General features: G+C 47.9%; 1 protein-coding gene across 2 annotated transcripts in view; it reads left to right on the top strand.

Annotated features, from left to right (window-relative positions):
• LOC147678662 (chloride channel protein ClC-Kb-like) overlaps window positions 1–18,148 on the top strand; it is a 253,087-nt gene that overhangs the window by 59,263 nt on the left and 175,676 nt on the right. For both annotated transcript variants that reach the window (XM_086946113.1, XM_086946112.1), the window contains exons 3-4: window positions 3,068–3,196; window positions 12,246–12,385. In XM_086946113.1, coding sequence (XP_086802239.1) covers window positions 3,068–3,196; window positions 12,246–12,385 — 269 coding nt within the window. The remainder of the gene's footprint in view (window positions 1–3,067; window positions 3,197–12,245; window positions 12,386–18,148) is intronic.

Here is an 18,148-nt window from a genome sequence, read left to right as displayed (position 1 = left end):
GGACGGTGGTGGCCGTGGCCAAAAGGGACATAGCGTTGTATTGGTTGTGAACCGCTGCACCTACTGTGGGGGGATGGAGGAGAGGGTGGATTGGTGCAGCACCCAGGAGGAGGCCCGGTCTGAATCCTGTGGCTCTCCTGAACTGTTCCACAAAATATGGGGGAAATGGTTCAACATGATCCCGCCATGAGCCTAGTTGTACTGCATGTTTTAAGCTCTGCCACTACTGTCATGCAAGGTGAGATGCTGGACTGGAATGGACTGACCCTGCCTTTATGTCTCGCTGACTCTGATCCGCTGCCTATGTTGATTTGTGAGCTGCAACCAATGAATTTCTTTTTGCTGTTTTATATACCCAATAAAATTGATTATCAAAAAAAAAATCCGGGAGTGCCCAGTCACCTCCTAATGGTTGCGCCAGTTATTTTAGAGTGTTTGTTATCCCTCTAATGCTCCCACCAAAGCCTATTACATATAGAGACTCGCTTCTTAAACCATCCCAATCCTAATTCTAGAGGAGTTGCTCTAAATAGGTATAGGACCTTTGTTACGATAACCATTTTATTTACATTGCAATGCCCTATGATTGTTAGATGCAGAGTATGTACATGTTTAGATCTTTTTCATTTTGTAATGGATCAAAATTGATTGATTAACCATGGCCATTATATTTTTTACATTTATGATGGTATAGAACTCATATGGAGGATCACATATTCTACAAAATTAAAGAACACATCAAACATTGTTCATATATACATTCATAGTTAAAAACAATATATGTTCTCTAAACCATTTTTTCCATCATGCATCTATTCCAAGGTCTGGAGATTACATAATACTTATAAAATACATATTCCAATGCTTCGTATTTAACATTATCATAGTGGACTGGATGTTAAATTTATTAAACATAGGTCTAATCCCATCATCCGATGTTTTGCTGGGGATTTCTTTTTTTTTTGTAAACTTTTTTTATTAATCACCATCAGTTATTTAATTCATTGTTACACACAAAACAAATTAATATAATAAAAGGATAAAAAAGAAAAAGAGAAAAATAAAATACAGTTCCGTACAAATGTTCCTTAATGATATATAACTGATAATAGGTACTAAATACATTTCAAACATTATTGGGAGAAAAAAGGATGAAACAATAAACAACAATCCACTACAATTATATTAAGTTGTACCCTATTCCCACCCTTCAAAATGATAAGAATAGCATATATACGGCAACGATTGATAACGGCTACTAGCCTCAAGCCTGATTGTTATACCTAGGGACCCTCCAATCTAATTTTCCAATCTATTACAGGAGCCCAGATCCGTTTCCCTAGCTGTCTTGCTTTCCAACCTTTTTTTTCATATAGCCCTTTTTCCAAGCTGTATATGGCTAGAAGCCGTGACACCCAATGTTGAAAAGTAGGGGCGTTAGGATCTTTCCAGGCAGATGCCACACAGATCCTAACAATAGCCATCAAAAGCGGCTTCCAGTGGCTCCAGCCCCAGGGGAAGTGCCTGATGGAATAAATAGACAATCCAGCCCTGCTCCTTGCTATTCTGTCCAAATGCCTGTGAATCTCTTCTTTCCAAAGGCGAGTGCATCTATGAAAGATTCAAGAAATGTGATGGGCAGGATAGGTACTGGCAACTGCGGGTCTCCAGGGTTGACATTTTCATAGGTCCGCCTGTGACCCACTGCATGCACCCCCATCAACCGTGAAAAAACGTAGTCCACATGCACTTTAGTAGCTGAAGATGGCACCTGGCAGCATCTCAGGGCATAAAAGGCTCTAAATGAGGAGGGTAGGAAATTGTACTAAATGGAACTGTTAATACTGCAATTGTAATTGTGCTGAGGCTTCTCTACCCGATGATGAGATACATTGCAATACGAGTCTATGAAAAAACAAGCACTGGAAAACTATCTAAGGGTCTGATTTAGATCTCAGCGGATGGGATACTCCGTCACAGCGGTGAAGGACATCCTGTCCACCGAAATATAAATCTCATTCTATCCAATGGGACTTATATTTCAGCGGATGGGATACTCTGTCACAGCGGTGACGGACATCCTGTCCACCGAAATATAAATCTCATTCTATCCAATGGGACTTATATTTCGGCGAATGGGATACTCCGTCACAGCAGTGACGGACATCCTGTCCACCGAAATATAAATCTCATTATATCCAATGGGATTTATTTTTCAGCGGATGGGATACTCTGTCACAGCGGTCACGGATATCCTGTCCACCGAAATATAAATCTCATTATATCCAATAGGATTTATATTTCGGCGGATGGGATACTCCGTCACAGCGGTGATGGATATCCTGTCCACCGAAATATAAATCTCATTATATCCAATGGGATTTATTTTTCAGTGGAAGGGATATCTGTCACCGCTGTGAAGGAGTATCCCATCCGCCGAGATTAAAATCAGGCCCTGAGCACCTTTCCACCTCCATCGTTTACTTATTTTATTGCATTGAAAAGTCTCCCGCTGAGCCTATGGAAATCGTGAGCACAAGGGTTTAAATCCAAACAGTGAGAGTAAAATGAGCGCATGCTGTTCAGGTGGACAGACACCACTAGCAGAAGAAGAGCACAAGGGGTTAAGTTCAAGCAGTGAGAGAAAAAACCACCACATGCTCTTCAGCGGGATAGTCACCACGAACCAAGGGGTTAAATCCAGGTGGACAGACACCACCAGCAGAACACGAGCACAAGGCGATATGTCCAAGCAGCGAGATTAAGACCTCACGTTGACCGAAGGAGCAGGTAATAATTACAATTACCACTACACAGGACTGTCTCGGCCCTAAACCCATCCCAGCTTCAGAGAGTTGGACAAGTGTGAAGGAACAGCCTTCGGTGGACCCTCCACAAAGCGTTGTGCACTGGTCTGTGGGGTTTGGAGCGGGTTCATGAGGTGGGGAGAAGAGTCCGGGTGTGGATTGAGAGTCTCAGGAGGGGGAAGCAGTTGCCAGGCAGAATGTGGGAGCCAGTGTGCCTTGGCTGCCATTAATTTCAATCATTTTCTGTCCTTTGTTTCCAGCTAACCTTTGGGTGTACGACACCTTGGAGAGCTACCGGTACCTGCAGTACTTCTCCTGGGTCCTCTACCATGTGCTGCTGATGATGGTGTCTGCCGGGGTTGCCAAGTACATCTCACCACAGGCAGCAGGTAAGGAGTGGCCGGCATTGCATGCTGGAAGAGATTTCAGAAGGATTGTTGGAACCATGTGTCAGTATTTCCCTTTACAGCTAAATTGTTCAGCCGCAGAGTTGGAACAGCCTTTACATTTTTCATTGTCTCCTCTAGTGAGGGTTTCACGGATACGTTTGACCATGAGTGAAAAAAAAGAACCGAGACAAACTTTGTATTTCTAGTCAAATGTTAACAGTTTTGACAGTTCCCAGACCGTATCCAAAAACAAGGTTGGGGGGGAGTGATATACATATGCATATTCCTCCTCAACGTGGGGATTAGCTGAACTCCTACTTCATTCACAAAAGCCGCACCAATACCCCTTGTACTTGCATAGCACTTAGGGGGCCTCTGTCTCATAGGAGGTCCCGGGGATGCCTCCCAGCACCAGGAGGGGACCCCGATGATGAAGCATGCCACAGTAGGTGGATGAGCGCTCACCATCCCAGCGGCTAGTGCCCCACCGTAACCTGATGGTGTACTGCCCCGGACTGTAGGACATGCGCATCATTTACTAAGACCCCCCTTTGTCTTTATTTCATAACAGGGGGTTCTAGGATTAAAACCCTAAATATCATAGTGGGTCGTGGAGCCAAGGTATTTATTCAGACTGGTAGCAGTTTTCTGAAGCTCAGGGTGGTTTCTCATGTTCGGAACTTGCAGCGAGGTGAGAAGGTGGTTCGATTCTTTGCACCCAAGTAGCCAGGATCAGCCACCAGCTGCCTTTTTGTCATCCCGACCATGTGTGTGCAGGACAGTGATAAAAATTGATTTTCTTTGAATACATGGTTTGTTTTTTTAAAGATTATGTGTGCCACACATTCAGAAGAACTAGCGGCAAAACAGGGTACTGGGGTGTTTCCTTTCGTAACTCCAGTGTGCATTGCGGGGGTATATTTTGTATTAATTTATGTTTTTACGAGAGTCTTATACTGTGCTTTATGTCTCTTATAAGATTGAGTGAACGAGGGAGTGTGGGACGATAGTACCTAACCAGGTAGTGGGGTGCAGAACGCGCCATGATGGCACATGCCAACGTCACCTCAGGGAGAAAGTCAACCTTTAGATGGAACAAGGGTGGCTGGGTGGCCTCGAGTTTACTCCAGGAGTGGGGGAAAGACCAAGGCCAGATCTGTTCTGATGAAAGGCAGTGGCCCAACCAGTGCTTAATTTGAGCCGGTGAGTGCAGACTGTGCCCACCAGCACTTTTTTAGGGACCAGCACTGATTTTTCCTCAGCAAACTTTGATCCAGTGCAAAAGAGAGAAAACAGAATGAAAAGAGAAAAACAGAAAAACAGTGACCAAGGGCGAAATGGAAAAGAACATGCCAGTGTGAGATAAAGGGTCAGTGAGTGTCTGATAGAGGAAGAAAGAGGCATGAGCTGGAACCAAGAATAGGCAGCATCAGTGACCACAATCCAGACAATTGTCAGCACCAAAGCACGTGTCCTAACAATGATGCAGCCACTGAATGATCCTCTGAACAGAGATTTTCAGACACTTCCTGAATGAGAGCTGAATTATCTGGTAAAAAGAGAACTTTTAGCACAGGGCCTTGAACAGGTGAATCACAGGTTACCAGTAGCTTACAGATTGCCTCTCAGCAGCTCACACATGATAAATACCTGTCAGCATGTTTGAGAATATACAGCTGCCATCTGCTAAGGCACTTCTTAAAAACATTGAAACATTGTGGCTCTTTCTGTGATGTTTTGGAAGCTGACAGTGCAGGATGCTGTATCTATCTTCTGAAAAATTATTTTCTCTACTTATTTTTCTCTGTTATTTCTCACCTATTCTTCCTTCACCATCTTTCCTTTTTGCTTGCTTTTGTTCCATCTTTCTCAATTTATTTTTTCTTCTCTTTCTAGCTTTCCCTCTTTCTTTCCCTTTTCTCTCTTTCGTCAATATTTTTCTTAAATTTTTGGTATCATTCATTCACTCCTTTTCTGTCTCGAATTCTTTTTCTTTCTGTTTCCTTTTATTCTTGTCTTTATTTTATCTTGGTATTTTTCTATACCTTTTCTTTATTTTGTCATTTCTTCCTCTACTTTTCTCCTTTATTCCATTTCCCCCCTTATTTCTTTCTTACTTTCTTCTTTTTCATTTTCTTTAATTGGCCTCTTTTTTAACTGCTTCAGTCTTTTTCTCTCATTTCTTCTTATTTTCTATACCCTTCTTTCTCTCGTTCTTTCTTTCTTTCAATACTTCTTTCATTTGTTCTATAATTGTTTCTTTTTTGCTCTCATTTCTTTCTTTCTCCTTTCTTCAATTCGTTTCCTGCCTCCCCTTGTTCTTGCTTTCATTGTTTCTCTTCTCTTTCTCTTGTAGAGGCGTTTCCATGATAGTCATAAGCATAGAATATTCTTACCCACCTGCGGGGGACCCCGGAGCACTTTTTCCAATATGTCATCTTAAGTGCTGAAGTTTGCCTTTCTTCAGGAAGGCCTTGAATAGTCCCTTAAGAAAGACAATATGCAGCCTAACAGATAGGCTACAGTGGTCAAAGTTCTTCATCTTTTATGTCACAAAAGGGATATAGTCCACAGAAACATGCAGAAATGTATGTGAATTTTGGAGAATAACAGGAAAAATCTTTCACAACCCCCCATTTGTAATGTGGGAGAAGTATAAAAAAGTGCAGAGCAATGTAGCCCATAGGCTGCCATTGTAAAGGAAGAAAAAGGAGACGGTACCTTTAAGAATCCTGGGACATCGAGTATCCCATCATGCTCAGCCAGAGGCAGCTACCTCAGTTCTTTTTCCCGGCTCCTGCTGACAGGGCCCTTTGAGCATTAAACTTGACCCTTTTTAGGTTTTTCTTCACAAAAGTACTTCAGATATCAGTGACAACTGTTTCACTCAATGTTTTTTGTCTTTCTCTGTCAGTGTGTGAATTTGTTCTGACATAACACAGGCAATTGTCTGCTTTAAAATGCCTTCTCTTTATGATAAATGTTCCGCTGTGGTAGGAAAAAGGCCAAAACAAACCCCCACGAGGTCTGTATCTTCTGTCTTCCTTCTTCTCATCTGCCTGCCTCCTGTGACATCTGCAAAACATTTTCCAGGCGTACCCTGTGTCAAAAGGAGAAGATTCTCCTGCATGGTAAAGAGGAGAGACAGTCCCATTAAGAAGCCAGTGGGACCTCTGATCGAGGGGAAGGTAATTCTTCCACCAGAACTCTTCTCTCAGCCTCCAGTGGTGATAGAAGGTCTGAGAGACGTTTTTCAGGTCAAAAACACTATCAGTCGACGTCGAGTAGATCAATGTTGAGAGGTGGTATGGTGCGACATGCTCACCGTCACGGACTGGCTCGACATCACACAAGCATCGTCGCTTAATGTCAAGACCTACAAGATCGATGTTTTAGAAGTGCATTGGAGTAGAATAATTCAGACTTGCCGTCACCAAGAAGGCGTTGACCTAGGTTGAGACCCAAACGTCAACGGGACATGTCAACGTCGAGAAGTCAGTTAACCTCAAGGTCTAGACAGAGGAGACTTAGATCGACGTCATAAACAGTTTTCCATTCATCCAAGGTAGTGATAAGGACCAATGCTAAATTCCTCCCTTGAGTCATTTCTTATTTTTACATAAACCAGACTATTTCTCTCCCCATTTTTATTTCGAAATCTATCTACTCCAGCAGGGAGAGCACTTCACTCTCTGGATGCCAAAAGGGTTTTAAAGTTTTATCTAGATAAAACTAACAGGCACATGCATCAAGCGATTTAGGAATCGCAAACGGTGCGAATCGCAAAATTCGGCCGTTTGCGATTCCCAAATCACTATTTGGGATGCATTAACCAAAAAGTGAAGAAATCGCTATTTTTGCGATTTTTTCAAGTGCGATTGCTTTTAAGGAATCGCAATTTTGCAATTCCTTAAAAGCAATGCAATCGCAATTAAGGAATCGCAAATGCCGAGTTTGATGCATGTACCTGTAAATCCATTTGCAAATCTCAGCAATTATTCATGAATTATGGCCCAGTTCGCACAGGACTTTCCCATTCTAAACTGTCCGTTTTGATGTGGATTGGTTCCTGTATACTTGTTTTGCTATCAGCTAACTAACAAGGCTCTTACTGTTAAACCCAGAGTGCACTCCACTAGGGGCAAGGCTGCTACTACTGTCCTGAGGAGAAATATCCCATTGGTAGATATCTGCAAAGCTGCTACATGGAGACCAGGCCACAAATTCACTGAACATTACTGCCTCATCTCTGGTGCGAGAGCGGATGTTTAAGTGGGACAGGCATCCCTCAGGAATCCCTTTGCTGGATTGCCTATCTCATTTTTGTTCTGTCTACTCCACCACCGTAAGGGGATGGGCTTTCCTCTCTATTCTACGCTTATAGCTATACATGAAAATCCCCTATGAGAGAAGGTATAGTTTCCTAACTGTAACTCCAGTTCTCTCATGGGGTATTTCCATGCTATCCATAGGCAACCCTCCCTCCTCCCCGGGGGATTAGACAGACACTTTCATGCTCTGCTACAATTCAGCTAGGACTGCCTATAAAAAAGAACTGTGGTAGCTGCCTCAGGCTGAGCATGATGGGATACTGGATGTCTCAGGATTCTTAAAGGTACAGTCTCCTTTTTCTTCCTTTATAATGGCAGCCTATGGGCTACACTGCTCTGTGCCTCTTCATACTTCTCCCACATTACAAAAGGGGGTTTATGAAAGATTTTTCCTGTTATTCTTCGAAATTCACATGCATTTCTGCATGATTCTTTGGCCTATCTCCCTTTTGTGATATCAAGATGAAGAACTCTGACCACTGTAGCCTATCTGTTAGGCTGCATATTAACTTCCGTAAGTGACTATTCAAGGCCTTCCTGAAGAAAGGCTAACTTCAGCACTTAAGATGAAATATTGGAAAAGTACTACGGGGTCCCCTCTACGTCTATGACTATCATTGACATACCCTTATGAGAGAACCGGAGTTACAGGTAAGAAACTATACCTACCTTTCTTTTTTCCTGCCTCTTTCTTTATCTACTTTCAGTCTTGTCATGTGCATCTGTCTTATGTTTGTCCTCTTCTGTTATTCTATCTCTTTTTTATTGTAAATTTTCTTTTTCCTTGTCTCTTTTCTTCCTCCATGCTGATTCTTTTCTCAATGTCTCTTTTTTATGTTTCTTTCTTATTGTCTTTTTTCTTGCACTCTTTCCTTTTCTTTCTCTCCTTTTTTCTTTTCTTATTTTCCATCCTTTTCTCGTTCTCTTTTTCTTTCTGTTGTATATTGGGATACAGGTAAAAAAAACTCAGCAGGCTGAGGAACAAGGGGCTGCTGTCAGGTGTTGAGAGATGGAGGAAGGTTCAGGTATCCAGCCTGATAACCACACATTTTCCATGGCTGGTTTTAGCTCCTTGTCCACCTCTGAAGGCGCTAGGAGTGTGGGAGGAGATGGCTAGCTAGAGTAAAGTGAGAAAGGGCAGAGGGGGAGGGCGCAGGTCATCCCCAGAAGACCACATATTTACATACAAACAGGCAGTCAGTGTTTTGGTAATAGTGTTATCATCTCTCATCACATTCCTTGTAGTACACAAGAGGCTGGTATGGCATGGAGTTACATATGTGCACTAGCAGCAGCTAGTTGTCATTGCTCCTATGGTGCTGTGCGCCACTATCTGGCGCATCTCTGTCTGTTCTCTAGGGGCTAGATGTACTAAGAAAAGTAATAGCGATTACCAAATAGCGATTTTTAGTGAATCACTATGTGGTCATCTCTGTCATTTATGTACAAATGGGTTATTAAGCCCCTTTTCCTAAAACAGCGATTCGTAGTGGTTCGCAAATAGACCTACATCATGAATATTAATGAGGTATGTTTCAATTTGTGACCCACTACGATTCGCTGCTATCACATGGATGGTGGCCTGCTGGGGTCAGTAGACCACAATGTCGGTAATTGCTTTTAAAAAAAGCATTTTTTTTATCGCAGCCCATTTTCCTTTAAGGAAAACGCCTGCATTAAAAAATAAAATGAAACGTTTACATACATTTTTACTTCCATTCTCAAAGGGGATGGGGTCCCTCAAGGACTCCTTCAATCAATCAATCAATCAAGGGCTTGTAAATCGCGACTACTCACCTGTAAGGGTCTCAAGGTACTGGGGACCCTTTCCCATTTCAGATGGGTTACCACCAACTTTGAGTTGGCGGTAAAGTGCAAATGTTTTTTTGACTGCATTTCGGTTGCAAAACATTCATACATACCAATGTGAATTGGTGTTTGGAAGTGATGCCCTAAACACACCTCTTCGAACATAACAATTTGCAAACCAAAATTGCAATTCAGTAGCAGGTTACTGAATCGCAATCAATCAATCAATCAATCAATCAGTCATTTGTTAAGCGCACTGCATACCCGCCAGTGTCTCAAGGCACTGGGGGGAGGGGGGGGGGGGGTCACGCTACTGATCGAAAAGCCATGTCTTTAGTATCCTCCTGAAGGTCAGTTGGTCTTGGGTCTGTCGTAGGCTCAGTGGGAGGGTGTTCCATGTCTTGGCGGCGACGTGGGAGAAGGATCTCCCGCCGGTGGTTGTTCTTTGGATGCGCGGGACGGTGGCGAGTGAGAGGTCGGCGGAGCCTAGCTGGCAGTTGAAGGTGTAGAAGGAGAGCCGTCTGTTGAGGTAGGCTGGGCCGGTCTCGTGGAGTGCCTTGTGTGCGTGGATGAGGAGCTTGAAGGATATCCTCTTGTTGACGGGGAGCCAGTGCAGGTTTCTCAGGTGGGGGGTGATGTGGCCGTGTCATGGTACATCGAGGATCAGTCGTGCCGAGGCGTTTTGGATGCATTGTAGTCGATTGATGAGCTTGGTCGGGGCTCCCGCGAAGAGGGCGTTTCCGTAGTTGAGTCTGCTGCTGACGAGGGCCTGGGTGACTGTCTTTCTTGTATCTGTCAGGATCCATCTGTAGATCTTGCGGAGCATGCGGAGGGTGCTGAAGCAGGAGGAGGAGACGGCGTTGACTTGCTTGGTCATTGAGAGCGTTGAGTCGAGGATGATTCGCAGGTTGCGTTGGGGGTCGGGGCTGCCCCCAGTGCCGTTGGCCACCAGGAGTCGTCCCAGGCTGATGGTTTGGAGCCGAGGATGAGGACCTACGTCTTGTCCGAGTTCAGCTTCAGATGGCTGATCTTCATCCAGTCAACGATCGCCTTCATTTCTTCATGGAGGTTGGCTTTGGCGGTGATGGGGTCCTTAGTGAGGGAGAGGATCAGTTGAGTGTCGTCGGTGTAGGAGATTATGTTGAGGTCGTGCTGTCGGGCGACGTGTGCGAGCGGGTCCAAGTAAATGTTGAACAGTGTCGGACTGAGGGAGGATCCTTGGGGTACGCCACAGATGATCTCGGAGGCTTCGGAACGGGGGGCGGCGGAAGCTCTGGGTTCTGCCGGAGAGGAAGTGGTCCATTCCAGCGCCTTGTCTCGGATCCCTGCGGCGTGGAGGCGTGCGCGTAGTGTGCGGTGGCAGACAGTGTCGAAGGCAGCGGAGAGGTCTAGGAGGATGAGTGCTGCAGTCTCCCCGTTGTCTAGCAGGGTCATGATGTCGTCTGTGGCGGCGATGAAGGTGGTCTCTGTGCTGTGGTTGCTGGAGAACCCTGACTGGAAAGGGTCCAGGATTCTGTTCTCTTTGATGTATAGGGTTAGCTGTCTGTTAACGATTTTCCTGATGACCTTGGCCGGGAAGGGGAGCAAAGAGATGGGTCGGAAGTTCTTGAGGTCTCTCGGGTCTGCCTTGAGGTTTTTGAGTAGGGCGTTGATCTCTGCGTGTTTCCAGCAATTTAGGCTTGATACATCTGAAAATACATTTTTGCATTCACAACTGGCACGATTCTGCGAATCTGACCATTTGCAATCTCAAAAATGTTTTGTACATCTGGCCCTAGGTTCGGCCCAGACAGCCTCTTACAAGTCCCTGGCCCTCTGTGTGGAAATTGGCCACCAGCACAAAAGATGTGTCATGTAAAACACACTGCTGGGTCTCTTTCACACCTGTCATTCCCTCACACACTGACTGGGCACGAATGTGGCGAATACATATTGCGTAGCTGGATCCTGTGCACATCACCCAAAGTGTGCACAGACCCTAATAGTGGAAGGCCCTCATTTATGGCATCTTAGCGTAGGGTAGAGCAGCGAGGCACCTTGCACTACATCACAGTGAAAGGGCAGGAATGTACCATACTTGAGCAATACAGTGCATTCCGGTCCTTTCTGCCTGCGCTGGCGTTGTTTTGGCAGCCTAGCATCAACGTAGGCACCCTTGCCCCATGGTGCAAGCGTGCCTCCTTTGCAGCTAGAGGGATTGTTTTTTCTGCAGAAAGGGACACAGGTGTTTTACTCTTCCTAGGTGTGCTGCAGAATGCAGCCTACATGGAAAGAGTAAAAAACGAGGCGAAATAAACATATTTCTCCTTGTTATGCCATACGTCTGGAGTTATATGGATTTGATGCTCCCCCAGGTTTACATCGCTTTGTAAATCTGGGACAGCATCATATTCCATGGGTGTTGCGCTGAAAAACCCATCGCAACACTCATGGAGCGCCTCCCACTGTTTTGTCTCTCTCTCCTTTTCTGTTCCGTTGCTCCTTTCTTTCTCCGCGTCCATGGTTCTTGCTCCTTCTTCTTCCTTTTTCCATTCCTTTCCCCCTGGCTCCCTGATCTTCTTCATCTTTCTACAACCTTTTCTCTCCCTCAGTTTCTCTCTCTCTCTCCATTCTTTGCCCTCCCTCTCTTGCCACACATTTCTCTTTCTCTTATTTTGACCCTCTCGGATTCCACCTAATCATGCTACCCTTAATTTTCATCCTCGCTCTCTTTGTTATTGTTGCCTCAACTCTCTCTCCACAAGACTGTATTTTTGCTCCCCACCCTCCTTTCATGTGTTTTCTCCTCACTCTACAGTTCTTTTTCTCTCGTGTTCGGTACCCCCTTTTCTCTGCCCTTGCGCTCCCCCACCTGCTCTCCCCATCCCTCCCTTCATTTGTCCCACTCTGTTTTTCTCTTTCCTCCCCAGGGTCTGGGATCCCAGAACTCAAAGTCACACTGCGAGGCGTGGTCCTGGCAGAGTTCTTCACCTTCAAAACCTTCATTGCCAAGTACATCGGCGTCATCTGCACCCTGGCAGCGAGCAGCACCATCTTCCTGGGCAAAGTGGTGAGTGTTTCAAAGGTGTCTTAAGGGGCGAAACACAACAACGGGACACCCTGTCCTCTGACGTTACTGCCATCCTCGGCAAAGTGGCATGCGTGTGGCAAGAAGGCATGGTAATATTAACTCATCCACTGTGACCAAGCACCTAGAAGAACTGCTGGCTACATCCAGGTAATCTGTCCAAGGCAAAGTGGCATGTGTGTGGCATAGAGGCAGGGTAATATTCAATTAATCAGTATTTGTAAATCGTGTTAATCACCACAGGGGTATCCAGGCACTGTGTGGGAGGGGGGAGCTACTCAAACATCAAGGTCTTGACACCGCTCCTGAATTTGGCAAGGAAGGTGGAGGTTCGGGGGTGGATGGGAAGGTCGTCCCAGGCTTTGACAACGAGGTGGAAGAAGGCGCGTCCTCCGGCTCGAGTGCGCTGGATCCGGGGAGGATGGTGAGGGCCAGGGCGGTCGGACGCAGGTGTCTGGTGGGGTTGTGAAAAGTCACGCTGTTGTTCAGGTATTCAGGTCCTGAGTTGTGGACGGCATGGTAGCAGTTTGAAGTGGCATCTCTTCTTGATGGATGTTAACTCTTACAGTTTGACCCAACACCTGTAAGAACAGCTGCATAATCAAAGTTCAACGCCACTCTTGTCTAGGGCATACTGCTATGTGTTTGGGAAGCAGAGATGAGAAGAGTGGCTCAGGCCGCTAGGGCACGCTGCTATGTGTATGAGAAGCAGAGATGAGAGGAGCGTCTCAGACCGCTAGGGCACGCTGCTATGTGCATGAGAACCAGAGGTGAGAAGAGCGTCTCAGACCGCTAGGGCACGCAGCTGTTTGCATGAGAAGCAGAGATGAGAAGAGCATCTCAGGCCGCTAGGGCACGCTGCTATGTAAATGAGAACCTGAGGTGAGAAAAGCAGCTCAGGCCACTAGTGCACGCTGCTGTTTGTATGAGAAGCAGAGATGAGAAGAGTGTTTCAGACCGCTAGGGCACGCTGCTATGTAAATGAGAAGCCGAGATGAGAGGAGCGGCTCAGGCCACTAGGGCACGCTGCTATGTGAATGAGAAGCAGAGATGAGAAGAGCATCTCAGGCCGCTAGGGCACGCTGCTATGTGTATGGGAACGAGAGGTGAGAAGAGCAGCTCAGACTGCTAGGGCACGCTGCTATGTGTATGGGAACGAGAGGTGAGAAGAGCAGCTCAGACTGCTAGGGCACGCTGCTATGTGTATGGGAACGAGAGGTGAGAAGAGCAGTTCAGGCTGCTAGGGCACGCTGCTATGTGTATGGGAACGAGAGGTGAGAAGAGCAGTTCAGGCTGCTAGGGCACGCTGCTATGTGTATGAGAACCTGAGGTGGAAAAGCAGCTCAGGCCACTAGTGCACGCTGCTGTTTGTATGAGAAGCCGAGATGAGAGGAGCGGCTCAGGCCACTAGGGCACGCTGCTATGTGAATTAGAAGCCGAGATGAGAGGAGCGGCTCAGGCATCTAGGGCACGCTGCTATGTAAATGAGAAGCCGAGATGAGAGGAGCGGCTCAGGCCACTAGGGCACGCTGCTATGTAAATGAGAAGCCGAGATGAGAGGAGCGGCTCAGGCATCTAGGGCACGCTGCTATGTGAATGAGAAGCAGAGATGAGAAGAGCGTCTCAGGCCACTAGGGCAGGCTGCTATGTAAATGAGAAGCCGAGATGAGAGGAGCGGCTCAGGCCACTAGGGCACGCTGCTATGTGAATGAGAAGCCGAGATGAGAGGAGCGGCTCAGGCATCTAGGGCACGCTGCTATGTGAATGAGAAGCCGAGATGAGAGGAGCGGCTCAGGCCACTAGGGCACGCTGCTATGTGAATAAGAAGCCGAGATGAGAGGAGCGGCTCAGGCCACTAGGGCACGCTGCTATGTGAATGAGCAGCAGAGATGAGAAGAGCGTCCCAGACCGCTAGGGCACGCTGCTATGTAAATGAGAAGCCAAGATGAGAGGAGCGGCTCAGGCCACTAGGGCACGCTGCTATGTGAATGAGAAGCAGCGATGAGAAGAGCGTCTCAGACCGCTAGGGCGTGCTGCTATGTAAATGAGAAGCCGAGATGAGAGGAGCGGCTCAGGCCACTAGGGCACGCTGCTATGTGAATGAAAAGCAGAGATGAGAAGAGCGTCTCAGGCCGCTAGGGCACGCTGCTATGTAAATGAGAAGCAGAGATGAAAAGACTGTCTCAGGCCACTAGGGCACGCTGCTGTGTGAATGAGAAGAAGAGATGAGAAGAGCGTCCCAGACCGCTAGGGCACGCTGCTATGTAAATGAGAAGCCGAGATGAGAAGAGCGTCTCAGGTCACTAGGGCACGCTGCTATGTGAATGAGAAGCAGAGATGAGAGGAGCGGCTCAGACCGCTAGGGCACGCTGCTATGTGAATGAGAAGCAGAGATGAGAAGAGCGTCTCAGGTCACTAGGGCACGCTGCTATGTGAATGAGAAGCAGAGATGAGAGGAGCGGCTCAGGCCGCTAGGGCACGCTGCTATGTGAATGAGAAGCAGAGATGAGAAGACCGTCTCAGGCCACTAGGGCACGCTGCTATGTGAATGAGAAGCAGAGATGAGAAGAGCATCTCAGGCCGCTAGGGCACGCTGCTATGTGAATGAGAAGCAGAGATGAGAGGAGCGGCTCAGGCCACTAGGGCACGCTGCTATGTGAATGAGAAGCAGAGATGAGAAGAGCGTCTCAGGTCACTAGGGCACGCTGCTATGTGAATTAGAAGCAGAGATGAGAGGAGCGGCTCAGGCCGCTAGGGCAGGCTGCTATGTGAATGAGAAGCAGAGATGAGAAGACCGTCTCAGGCCACTAGGGCACGCTGCTATGTGAATGAGAAGCAGAGATGAGAAGAGCGTCTCAGGTCACTAGGGCACGCTGCTATGTGAATGAGAAGCAGAGATGAGAGGAGCGGCTCAGGCCGCTAGGGCACGCTGCTATGTGAATGAGAAGCAGAGATGAGAAGAGCGTCTCAGGTCACTAGGGCACGCTGCTATGTAAAGGAGAAGCAGAGATGAGAAGAGCGACTCAGGCCACTAGGGCACGCTGCTATGTGAATGAGAAGCAGAGATGAGAGGAGCGGCTCAGGCCACTAGGGCACGCTGCTATGTGAATGAGAAGCAGAGATGAGAGGAGCGGCTCAGACCACTAGGGCACGCTGCTATGTGAATGAGAAGCAGAGATGAGATGAGAAGAGCATCTCAGGTCACTAGGGCACGCTGCTATGTGAATGAGAAGCAGAGATGAGAGGAGCGGCTCAGGCCGCTAGGGCACGCTGCTATGTGAATGAGAAGCAGAGATGAGAAGAGCGTCTCAGGTCACTAGGGCACGCTGCTATGTGAAGGAGAAGCAGAGATGAGAAGAGCGACTCAGGCCACTAGGGCACGCTGCTATGTGAATGAGAAGCAGAGATGAGAGGAGCGGCTCAGGCCACTAGGGCACGCTGCTATGTGAATGAGAAGCAGAGATGAGAGGAGCGACTCAGGCCACTAGGGCACGCTGCTATGTAAATGAGAAGCCGAGATGAGAGAAGCGTCTCAGGTCACTAGGGCACGCTGCTATGTGAATGAGAAGCAGAGATGAGAGGAGCGGCTCAGGCCGCTAGGGCACGCTGCTATGTGAATGAGAAGCAGAGATGAGAGGAGCGGCTCAGGCATCTAGGGCACGCAGCTGTTTGCATGAGAAGCAGAGATGAGAAGAGCATCTCAGGCCACTAGGGCACGCTGCTATGTGAATGAGAAGCAGAGATGAGAAGAGCGTCTCAGACCGCTAGGGCGTGCTGCTATGTAAATGAGAAGCCGAGATGAGAGGAGCGTCTCAGGCATCTAGGGCACGCAGCTGTTTGCATGAGAAGCAGAGATGAGAAGAGCATCTCAGGCATCTAGGGCACGCTGCTATGTGAATGAGAAGCAGAGATGAGATGAGCGTCTCAGGCATCTAGGGCACGCTGCTGTGTGAATGAGAAGCCGAGATGAGAGGAGCGGCTCAGGCCACTAGGGCACGCTGCTATGTAAATGAGAAGCAGAGATGAGAAGAGCGTCTCAGACCGCTGGGGCACGCTGCTATGTGAATGAGAAGCAGAGATGAGAGGAGCGGCTCAGGCCACTAGGGCACGCTGCTATGTGAATGAGAAGCAGAGATGAGAAGAGCGTCTCAGGTCACTAGGGCACGCTGCTATGTGAATGAGAAGCAGAGATGAGAGGAGCGGCTCAGGCCACTAGGGCACGCTGCTATGTGAATGAGAAGCAGAGATGAAAAGACCGTCTCAGGCCACTAGGGCACGCTGCTATGTGAATGAGAAGCAGAGATGAGATGAGCGGCTCAGGCCACTAGGGCACGCTGCTATGTGAATGAGAAGCAGAGATGAGAAGAGCGTCTCAGACCGCTGGGGCACGCTGCTATGTGAATGAGAAGCAGAGATGAGAAGAGCATCTCAGACCTCTGGGGCACGCTGCTATGTGAATGAGAAGCAGAGATGAGAGGAGCGGCTCAGGCCACTAGGGCACGCTGCTATGTGAATGAGAAGCAGAGATGAAAAGACTGTCTCAGGCCACTAGGGCACGCTGCTATGTGAATGAGAAGCAGAGATGAGAGGAGCGGCTCCGGCCACTAGGGCACGCTGCTATGTGAATGAGAAGCAGCGATGAGAAGAGCGTCTCAGACCGCTAGGGCGTGCTGCTATGTAAATGAGAAGCCGAGATGAGAGGAGCGTCTCAGGCATCTAGGGCACGCTGCTATGTGAATGAGAAGCAGAGATGAGAGGAGCGGCTCAGGCCACTAGGGCACGCTGCTATGTGAATGAGAAGCAGAGATGAGAGGAGCGGCTCAGGCCGCTAGGGCACGCTGCTATGTGAATGAGAAGCAGAGATGAGAAGAGCGTCTCAGGTCACTAGGGCACGCTGCTATGTGAAGGAGAAGCAGAGATGAGAAGAGCGACTCAGGCCACTAGGGCACGCTGCTATGTGAATGAGAAGCAGAGATGAGAGGAGCGGCTCAGGCCACTAGGGCACGCTGCTATGTGAATGAGAAGCAGAGATGAGAGGAGCGGCTCAGACCACTAGGGCACGCTGCTATGTGAATGAGAAGCAGAGATGAGATGAGAAGAGCGTCTCAGGTCACTAGGGCACGCTGCTATGTGAATGAGAAGCAGAGATGAGAGGAGCGGCTCAGGCCGCTAAGGCACGCTGCTATGTGAATGAGAAGCAGAGATGAGAAGAGCGTCTCAGGTCACTAGGGCACGCTGCTATGTGAAGGAGAAGCAGAGATGAGAAGAGCGACTCAGGCCACTAGGGCACGCTGCTATGTGAATGAGAAGCAAAGATGAGAGGAGCGGCTCAGGCCACTAGGGCACGCTGCTATGTGAATGAGAAGCAGAGATGAGAGGAGCGACTCAGGCCACTAGGACACGCTGCTATGTAAATGAGAAGCCGAGATGAGAGAAGCGTCTCAGGTCACTAGGGCACGCTGCTATGTGAATGAGAAGCAGAGATGAGAGGAGCGGCTCAGGCCGCTAGGGCACGCTGCTATGTGAATGAGAAGCAGAGATGAGAGGAGCGGCTCAGGCATCTAGGGCACGCAGCTGTTTGCATGAGAAGCAGAGATGAGAAGAGCATCTCAGGCCACTATGGCACGCTGCTATGTGAATGAGAAGCAGAGATGAGAAGAGCGTCTCAGACCGCTAGGGCGTGCTGCTATGTAAATGAGAAGCCGAGATGAGAGGAGCGTCTCAGGCATCTAGGGCACGCAGCTG

Source organism: Lissotriton vulgaris, chromosome 12 (genome assembly GCF_964263255.1).
Source record: "Lissotriton vulgaris chromosome 12, aLisVul1.2, whole genome shotgun sequence".
NCBI classification, from domain to species: domain Eukaryota; kingdom Metazoa; phylum Chordata; class Amphibia; order Caudata; family Salamandridae; genus Lissotriton; species Lissotriton vulgaris.
Note: the sequence above shows the minus strand (reverse complement) of the source record. Positions and strands in the feature narration are given on the sequence as shown.